The 10,205-nt window shown below is 54.2% G+C and overlaps 1 protein-coding gene across 1 annotated transcript; it reads left to right on the top strand.

Moving 5' to 3' along the window:
* Positions 1-333: 333 nt before the first annotated feature.
* Positions 334-10,202, top strand: LOC123825743 (butyrophilin subfamily 3 member A3-like; the record flags this gene model as incomplete). The annotated part of the gene is made up of 10 exons (XM_045849363.1): positions 334-399; positions 1,442-1,526; positions 1,740-2,081; positions 3,710-3,991; positions 7,060-7,218; positions 7,330-7,350; positions 7,431-7,457; positions 8,641-8,667; positions 9,078-9,104; positions 9,580-10,202. Coding segments are annotated over exons 2-10 (1,587 nt in total), but the record flags the coding sequence as incomplete, so codon positions are not given.
* Between the last annotated feature and the right edge of the window lie 3 nt (positions 10,203-10,205).

Consider the following 10,205-nt stretch of genomic DNA (forward strand, 5'->3'; position numbering starts at 1 on the left):
CTGGTTCCTCTGCTAAACACACTGTGACACAAATGACATGAAGCAGGTTTGTACAGTGAGACACTGCTCACACCCCCCCACGCCCAGGACTAATTCATGCAGGTGACAACACAGAGAGACACACAGAGGGTGGGAGTCAGGGCTGGAGCTGGTCTGCACTGCTCCATCCAACACGGGGTCAATGTTCATGCCAATTTTGCCTTCTGGTTTCTGCCCAGCAACTGATGAGACATACAGCTTCAAGCCAATCAAAGGAATGTCTTCACACAGGGACTTTGCCCTGTTTCTGGCAGAGAGGAAGCTGTCTTTGTCCCCACCCTCCTCCCAGGTCGGAGACTCAGCCTTAATGGAGAACGTTCCAGTGCCTGAGCTCTGGGATCTTCAGCTGGAGAACGAAGGGTAATTGCGGGGAGCTGGTGAGAGCCAGGACCCCAGGGCCCCTTAGGAGAAAGGCTGAGAAGTGGTTGAGCCCGCAGGTGGAGCGTGGAGCAGAGCAGGTAAGGTCTGCACTGAGACACCTGTGGGAGGGAGACAACGGGAACCAGGGAGCTGGACACCTGCCCGTCCCTGGGAACTTCCTGTGGTCAGAGAGGGGCAAGGACCCTCACAGTCTCTCCTGCTGGTCTCTGGGAACTTGTTCTAGGAGATTCCAGAAGAGGCGTGGATATCAAACCCAGGTGTGACTGCCTGCCACTCGAAAGCCAATAACTGAGAGACAGGGACTGGTGGGAGGAAAGTAGGTCCATTCAAGGGCCAGCAGCTCCAGAATATGGGGTCTCAGCTCAAGGAACGTCCGAACAATTGGACACAGGCAGGGGCTTTTGTAACGACGAAAATGGAAAGAAAAAAAAACACACACACAACACAGGCACGAGAAGCCGGTGCTGAGAGTTCTCCTTTTGAGGACAAAGTGCAAGCAACGCAGTCTGCTCAGATAACTAGTAGAAGGTCAGCAGATCTCCCAGAACGGAAAGATCCCGCTGAGTAGCAGCCAGGTGAGGGGTCAGGACGTCCTTTCTGCTGTGCGGAGCACGGCCTGCAGGGGGCAGCAGAGAGATCGGGGACTCGGAGCAGAGGGGCCTGCCTTCCTCAGAGGGTGATGCTGGGAGCGCGCACCTGGCTGTGACAGGAAGTGTGGGTGAGTGGAGGGATTCTGGGCACGTTCGCGCAGGAGAGCCCCGGACTCCCTGGTGGAGAGGGTTAAGGTACGTCCATTACCATTCGCTGCTTTATGCCTGATTTCCCTGTTGGGATCCAAGGTGAAGAAAATCTCCAGTGGACATTTGCAGAGGAGGGTCTGGGTCAGCAGCCATTGCGTTTGCACACCCCCTGTCTGCCCTGGGGGAGGCGGCGTCTCCAGGTGGAATTCTCCGCCTTCTCCCAGCAGGGGCTGGGTCACTGCCGCCCAGCCCCTGCTGGTGTCTCTCTGTCTGCCCAGCAGGGAAGGATGGTGAGGCGCCTGGTCCCCCGTCTGCCTGCCCTCCCTGTCTGCCTCGCCGTGGTCCAGCTGCTCAGCCCCTGCTCAGGTAGGACCTGCTCTGCGTTCGTGCATCTGCAGCCTTTCCCTTGGGGCCCAGTCAGAACCCTGGACTCCCCCACCCCTGCAAGGTCATCCAGACCCACCTGTGTGAGGACTGAGTTCCTGTCCAGGTGTCTCTCCCCTCACCCTCCCTGCTGGGGCACCCCCTGGCCCTCTGGCCCCAGCTCCCTCTGACGGAGCCCCCCCTTCTGATGACCAGCCCAGTTTGCTGTGGTTGGACCCCCCGAGCCCATCCAGGCCATGGTGGGTGAAGACGCTGAGCTGCCCTGTCACCTGTCCCCGGAGATGAGCGCTGAGACCATGGAGCTGATGTGGGAGCGATCCAGCCCCAGGCAGGTAGTGCACACGTACGCACACGGGCAGGAGGACACACCGGCAGCAGAGTATCGAGGGAGAACTTCGATTTTAAAAGAGGACATCACAGAGGGGAAGGCTGCTCTCTGGATTCGAGACCTCAGAGCCTCTGACAGTGGAAACTACCTGTGTTATTTCCAAGATGGAGACTTGTATGCAAAAGCCCAGGTGGAGCTGAAGGTTGCAGGTGAGCCTCTGGTTTGATCTGTGCTTGTTTCCTGTGGGGTCAGGGGCACAGGCTCCAGGCCCACCTGAGAGCTCTCCCTGCTCCTCACCAGCACCTGCCCCCCTGCCTCCCTCCCTGCTCCTCTGAGGCCCGAGACAGACCCAGGTTGTCCCCCAGGAAGGGCTCCTCCTGCATCCAGTAAAGAGTCCCTCACACCGCCCACCAGGTCTCAGCAGGGAAGTGGAGGTCGGGGACGGGAAGGAGGAGGACACCCCCCCGCAGTGTGGGGCACACGGGTGTTTGGGTTCAGCGTGTCCCAGACAGTGGCCGTGGGCCCCCAGGTGCCCGCTGCTGTGGGTCCAGGAGGCTGAGCTGCAGGGACAGCACCTGTGGTGCCCACACCCTCCAACCAGAGGCCCCAGGACACACGTGCAGTTGAACAGGGTGTGTCCATCCCTGGAGCAGTGAGGGGGGACGCACAGGGGAGGAAACCGGGGTATCTCAGAGACGGGGTGTCAGGGAGGACTGGGTGTGCCCTCTGGGCTGTCAGGGGACTTGGGGGGATGTGGAAGCAGGGCTCTGCTCTGGGCTGGGTGCTGTCAGGAAGGTGCAGGGGTGTCATGGGTCACTCCCAGCCAGGACAGGGAGGGTGGTCACTGCTGTGGTCTGCACACTGTTCCTGCTTCCTCTGTGCTCAGACCGGCTGCTGAGTGGTCTTGACTTTGTCCTGACCCGTCCCAGTGACAGAGTGACCTTGTCTGAGCTGCTGCCCTGTGAAAGTGCTCGTGTCCGGGTGTCAGGGCTGCACTTCACCTTCTCAGGACACGGCCCTGCCCTGGGCTTCTGCCTGGTGGGTCCCTGGGACCCCAGCAGGGGATGGATTGTGGGGAGTCCTGGCTTTGTCCCTGCAGGGCCAGAGCTAGCTATGGTTCCTTCTGGAGAATGCAGGTTTTGAAGCTGGTCTTCCATACATGACTCTATTCTTCAATTGGCTTCTACCACCTTGTCTTGTATTTTGGGGTTCAAGGACAGGTAATCACAACTTCACTGTTCCTGTCCCTGAGTTAACTCTCTTCTGTAGAAAAGTTATCCCCTCTCTACCGCCAAATTATAAAAACTTTCTTTGCTGAAAAAAGAGGTTGATAACCCCATCCTTAATACATCAGAGTTTCCCGAGGGCCCTAGCATATAACCCACTGCTTGGGCATCAGGAAGACAAGGTTCATGTCTTTTCCTCCACATGGCAGGGCAAAGCTTAAACAGGACAGGCACAATGAATTGAGGCACTGGGGTGCGACCTGCTTCAGCTAAGGGGGAACCGTTTACATGCTTGCCCAGCGTGGGGTTAGGGGCTGTTCCAGGAACCAGGATGACTTGGCCATGGGGAAGGGAGGGTCCAGCAGTTTCCAAGGGGAATTAGGAGAAACAAACTCTGTTCTGGCCCAGATCCCCCTGGATCCAGAAGGAGGGTCCAGCGATGGTCAGGCAGTGGTCACACCATGGGTCAGTCTCTCCTGCACAGCACACTCTGGGGACAGCTCCTGCTGAATCCCTGCTGGTCTCATCCAGGGTGTATGCCCCTCCCTGCTGTGGAGACCCCCACCAGTACAGAGGGCTCCCCAGGATTCAGACTCACTTTTCCTCCCCAGCACTAGGCTCTGATCCCCACGTTGAAATGAAGGATCATGAGGCTGGAGGGATCCGTGTGGAGTGCACGTCTGCCGGCTGGTACCCACAGCCCCAGATCCAGTGGAGAGACGCCAGGGGACACAGCTTGTCTGCTGAGGCAGCACCTAAAGCTGCAGACCCCCAGGGCCTTTATGCAGCCTCAGCCTCTGTGATTCTGGAAGGTGGCTCTGGGGAGGGGGTGTCCTGTGTCATCAGAAACCCCCTGCTCAGCCAGGAGAAGTCAGCCATGGTTTCCATCGCAGGTGAGTGCCCTGCCCATTGCCCTGGGCTCCTGGGTGGCCCCCGGGGGAAGGTGTGGTTGTCTGCTGCTGACCTGGGTCTGTGCAGGGAACAGAAGGGACAGAGCAGGGACCTGCTGCTCCTTCCCCATGAAGCTACTCATGTCACAGACACCTTCTGAGCACTTCCTGTGTGCCACTAACTGTGGCAGACAATGGGAAATGAGGACAAATGGTCAAGACCAGCAAGGACATGGTAAAAGGGGAGAAAACATGTAGTACGTAAATATTTAAAAATATGTAAAAAATATCAAATTTTACAGGAAGAGCTATTTTCTATAATGTATAAAACAACCCATTAGAAAATATGCAAAAACAAGAATTATCATAGGTCTGGCCAAGATGGAGTCATAGGTAGAAATTCTTCACTTCCTAGCACAACCAAAAGAAGGATAAACAACCAATCTAAAAACATTAAACAACCAGAGGTGCTAGAAAATCAAGCTCCACAGAAATCCGACACTCAAGGAGTTAAAGAACATTCACCCAGATGGGTGGGAGGGCAGAGATGGACAGCCAAGCAGAGAGGACCTGCAACAAGGTGGCAGGGGGGTGGGGGGTGCTGCGCAGCCAAGGCGGGGCTGCCTGAACGGGAAACTAAAGACTCAAAGCTAGCTGTAAACTATGTTGGGGGGTTGCCATGGGGGAGTAAGTCCCGGTCTCAGGAGAGAGTTCATTGGAAAGTGGGGCTGCAGCAGATCAAGCAAGCCACATTGCCCCTCTCTGACCCATGCCCCACAGCACAGCAAAGAGGGTTGCCCTGCCCAGGTGAATACCTAAGGACCCACCCCTTACAACATAATGGTTCACTGAAACAAAGAAATATGTCCCAAATGAAAGAACAGACTGAAGCTCCAGAAAAAGAGCTAAGTGACCAGGAGATAGCCAACCTATCTGATGCAGAGTTCAAAATACTGGTGATCAGGCTGCTCACAGAACTAATTGAGCTCAGTTGAAAAATGAAGGAACACATGAAGGCTACCCAAAATGAAATGAAGCAGAAAATTCAGGAAACCAACAGTGATGGGAAGGAAACCAGAACTCAAATCAATGATTTGGAACAAAAGGAAGAAATAAACATCCAACCAGAACAGAATGAAGAAACAAGAATTCAAAAAAATGAGAAGAGTCTTAGGAAACTCTGGGACAACTTTAAACACTCTAACATCAGAATCATAGGGGTGCCAGAAGAAGAACAAGAGTAGGAAATTGAACACTTATTTGAACAAATAATGAAGGAAAACTTCCCCAATCTGGCGAAGGAAATAGACTTCCAGGAAGACTAGAGAGTCCAAAAGGAGTTGGACCCAAAGAGGAACACACCAAGACACATCATCATTAAGTTACCCAAGATTAAAGATGAAGAGAGAATCTTAAAAGCAGCAAGAGAGAAGGAGACAGTTACCCACCAAGGAGTTCCCATAAGACTGTCATCTGATTTCTCAAAAGAGACCTTGCAGGCAAGAAGGGGCTGGAAAGAAGAATTCAAAGTCATGAAAGGCAAGGACCTACATCCAAGATGACTCTATCCAGCAAAGCTCTCATTTAGAATGGAAGGGCAGATAAAGTGCTTCCAGGTAAGGTAAAATTAAAGGAGTTCATCATCACCAAGCCCTTGTTATATGAAATGTTAAAGGGACTTATCTAGGAAATGGAAGAAGATCAAAAACTATGAACAGTAAAATGACAACAAACTTAAAACTGTCAACAACTGAACCTAAAAAAAATGAAAACAAAAACTAAGCAAACAACTAGAACAGGAACAGAATTAGAGAAATGGACATCACATGGAGGGTTTTAGTGGTGAGGGGGAGGGGAAGAATGTGGGGATAGGTACAGAGAATAAGAAGCATAATTGGTAGGCATAAAATAGACGAGGAAAGGTTAAGAATGGTATAGGAAACAGAAGTCAAAGGATTTATGTGTACAACCCATGAACATAAACTAAGGGAGGGAATGCTGGAGGGTTGGGGGGTGCAGGGCAGAGTGGAGATAAAAGGGGGGACATTGGGAAAACAGTAATAGCATAATCAATGAAATACACTGAATTCTTTTTTATTTTTTATTTTCATTTTTATCAGTTCACAGAAAAGTAAATAACTTATGAAAGCATACCAATCTCACTGAGTAGGGAGATGATTTCCACCCATGAGATTAGCAACAAACAAAAAAAAGAAGGTGCTTGATAATGCCCCCTGATGGGTGACTGTGGGGAGGCAGCCACCCTTAGATGTTTTGTTGCTAAAATTTTGTATATTTTGGGTGCTATTTGGCATAATGTCTACTGGGGCAATAGAGTAATCTTTATCTAAACTATTTATTTATTGATCCAAATTACCACTTCTGAGAATTTATCTGACAGATCAGCTTCCATTACTGTGAAATGCCTCATATAAAAGGTTATTTCCTGCACCATTAACTGTAACAACAAAGAGTCAGAGATGGTGCAAGTGCCCCCGATGGGACGCGTGTGCAGGGGGCGCTGCCCTGTGAGAGCAGACACAGACCTGCCCCCTGTGCTGAGGCGGGAAGGTCGCCCAGACCCAGGGGAGCAGAGGAAACCTGCAGCTCAACCAGTATAGACTGATACGTGGTATGAACAAGAAAAAACATAAGAATCTATTTATATTTTTAAAATTTAACAAACACTTGCATGGCACTCGCTGTGTGTCAGGCACTGGATAAGCATTAATTTAATCCTCTTACTGAACAGGACACCAGGAAGGAATGGTTGGGTCATTAGTTCAAGGTCACAGAGCTAGTCAGGCAGGAGATCCTGAATTTGAAGGCTGGCCCTCCAGCCCCGAAGTTCAGGTTCTTAATCACCAGAGTAAGATTCTAACCAGAAGCTAGTCAGTGGGGGGCGGAGGGAGAGGACAGAGATTTCAACGATTCTGTACGCCTTGTTGGTGTTTGAACTGTTCCCATGTGACAGTCCGACCGTTCCGGACAGCACCACTGTGTGGCGGTGAGGGGTCTGGGCACTTCGGGAAGACAATGGTCACTCAGCAGCTGAGGCTCACCCTTCGCAGGCCCCTTCTTCCGGAGCGCGCAGCCCTGGGTGGCGGCCTTCGCGGTGACCCTGCTGGTTCTGCTGGTGACCCTGGCGGGGGCAGGGAGTTTCCTTTGGAGACAGCAGAGGAAGACCGAGGTTCTGCGGCAGGAGAAGACGAGGGAGCAAAGAAACAACGGTGAGACCCCGCCGCAGGAGGGCGCCACCTCCCCACCGCAGCCGGCACCCAGCGCGCGGAAACTCCCCCGGGTCCTCCTCTGAGGACTTTCTTTTTCCTGCTTATTTTCAGAAAGGCTGCAGGACGAACTCAGTAAGTCCCGATCCCAAGCCCCGTGCATCCTGGGGACCCTGGTGACACAGGTCACCAACGCCTCCTGTTGTTCCCTGCAGGGTGGAGAAGGTTCCAGTACGGACCACGTGAGTACCCCGGACCCGCATCTCAGCCTCTCTGCTCGGATAATTCAGCCCCTTCCCTCCCCGCTAACCGCCCAGGGGAAGGAATGAGAACTGATGGGAGAACCAGGCAGGGGTCTGTCTCAGTCGGGAAGGGGCTGCGGGTCTTTCTCCACCAGGGGGCGCTCGACCCAGGACACCCGGCAACCCCGAAAAGGAAAGGGGGAGGGGGAGGTGACTCAGTGTGTGAGTCCTTCCCTCCCTGGTTGATTCTCACACTCTGTAGACAACCAGGAAGAAAAACAGAAGGTAAGAAACCTGTCCCTTAAAAACAGGAGTGGCCAGTGTCAGTTGTCACAGATTCATCATCACTGCTAAAAAAATAGTATCTTAATTTTTCCCATTAAGTTGTCCAGTTGTTTCTGGAAGTGGTCAGGATATCATACAGATGGAGGTGGATGGATTCCAGCACACAGGTACACACACGTGTGCCCAGGGCGACCCTATGCCCAGGTGCACCCAGGTCCTGGAGTAAAGTGGTCACCCCTCATCCCAGGGCGATGTGGTGCAAGACCACAGGTAGCACCAAGCACTGAACACACGAGGTTTTTCCTGTTCACGTAAAGGAAGGCTTCTCATGGGCACATCAGCAACACAGCATCACTGTGCTTGCACGTTGGAGTCGTTATTAAGTAAAATGTGGGTGACTGAACACCAGCGCTGTGATACTGGGACCGTCCATGTGTCACAGAGACGCTCCTCAGGGACTAAGGGGGGGATGTGCTGGATTCGTTGGGGATTCAAGTGGGGGCAGGTCAGGGCAGACAGCACGGAACCTCATCATACTACTCAGATTGGCGTGCAGTTTAAAACTTCTGAATCGTTTGTTTCTGCAATTTTCCATTTTTTTTATTTTCTGGCTATGGATGATAGAAGGTAAACAAACTTTAGAAAGCAAACCACGTATAAGCGGTGCCTCCTACACAGACACAGACAGGACAGCTGTGCGGTGACCCTGGGACAGCCCATGCAGGGCGCCTGGGGGTCCTGAGCTGCAGCTGATGGAAAGAGGAGGGGGAGCCGGGGAGGGAACAGGCAGAGGGAGGGGGGGAGGGGGGGCACACAGGAAGATGACAGGGGGGCACCAGGAAGAGGAAGGAACTGACTCAGAAAGGACAGTTCACGTGACTGTCTGTCTCCACTGCAGGTGAGGAGCGGTCTCAGGCCTATGCAGGTGAGTGAGCCTGAGGCTCTCTGGTTTCCAGGCTCCTGTGGGGGAAGCACCTGCAGCCTTTCCTGCTGGGGGAGGGGCCGTCCCATCCGGCTCAGAGGCTCATTCTCTGTGTCTGCATCACCCCCTCCTGCCTGGTCACTCAGAGAGGACCTTCCAGACCCAGTGTCCCCTTGCCCTGCTGACACCCACGCCCACACCCGGCACAGCCTGGTCGTGTCCCCGGGACCCCAGCGTGTTGGAGGGAAGCCTAGCACTGGGAGAGGGTTCAGCCTGGCCCGCAGAGCTGCAGACGAGGGGAGTGGACATTGGAGGGGACTGAGGAGAGGAGAGAGAAGAGGCTCAGTGAGGTCAGTGGGGGGGGGGAACACAGAAAGAATGACCTTTCCTTGTCTGTGTCTCCTTCCTTCCAGCGTGGAAGAAGGCCCTCTTCCAGCCTGGTGAGTGGGTCCCTCTGTGTCCCCAGGACAACCCCCAAGGGCCCCTGCTCCCTCTTTCCTCTCCAGCTCTTGACTGGGACAGTTCTAGAGGTCCTGGTCTCAAAGGTGTGCCCACCTGCTGCCCAGAGCCCAGTGACCAGGGACAGCAGGTGTCCTGGGGCCCACAGGTCTCTGTGGGAGGAAGAGGAAGGAGGGGCGGGGCTGGAGGGAGGGGCTGCAGGGACAGGGAGGGGGGACCTGACCAGGCTCAGGCTGCCCCAGGTCCTGCAGGAAGGGACTAGGGGGACGGCAGGAGGCTGCTCAGTGAGGGCACGACCGACCGCTGTGGTTCCTGGGCTTTGCTGATGGTCCCCTTCAGGACAGGTCGGGCCCCCACTCGCTGGAGTGTGGCCTCCTGCCCAGAGCCTGGTCTTGAAGGCTGAGGCTCTGATGTCCAGGAACGATGGCTGACCCCACGCCCTCTGACCCCCTGCAGCAGATGTGTTTCTGGATCCAGACTCTGCACACCCCGACCTCCTGGTTTCTGAGAGCAAGAGGAGCCTGCAGCGGGTGGAAACACAGCAGAACCTGCCAGAAAACCCCAACAGATTTTGCAGGAATGAGTGTGTGCTGGGCTGTGAGAGCTTCACGTCAGGGAGACACTTCTGGGAGGTGGAGGTGGGGGACAGGGCACAGTGGCAAGTAGGGGTGTGCAGGGAGAGTGTGGAGAGAAAAAACTGGGTTAAAATTAACCCAGAGAATGGGTTCTGGGTCATGGGGCGGTATCTGGGGAATTACTACCGAGCTCTCACATATCCCCGGACCAAACTGACCATTGTCCACACTCCTGAGAGGGTGGGGGTTTTCCTGGACTGTGAGCTGGGGGAGGTCTCGTTCTACAATGCCACCAACGGGTCTCACATCTTCACCTTCCCAGACATCCATTTCTCTGGGCCTCTGAGGCCTGTTTTCAGGATCTTAGGAAAGGATCCCACCACCTTGACCATTTGCCCAGCGCAGGAAGCAGTGAGGAGGTCCCTTGTGCCTGACCCAGGGCCTGACCCTTCCCTGGAGACCCCAGTGGCCCCAGGCTCTGCTGATGGGAATGGGGACCCTCAGGCT

Source organism: Phyllostomus hastatus, unplaced genomic scaffold, assembly GCF_019186645.2.
Source record: "Phyllostomus hastatus isolate PE091 unplaced genomic scaffold, TTU_PhHast_1.1 phas_contig_641, whole genome shotgun sequence".
In the NCBI taxonomy this organism is placed as follows: Eukaryota; Metazoa; Chordata; class Mammalia; order Chiroptera; family Phyllostomidae; genus Phyllostomus; species Phyllostomus hastatus.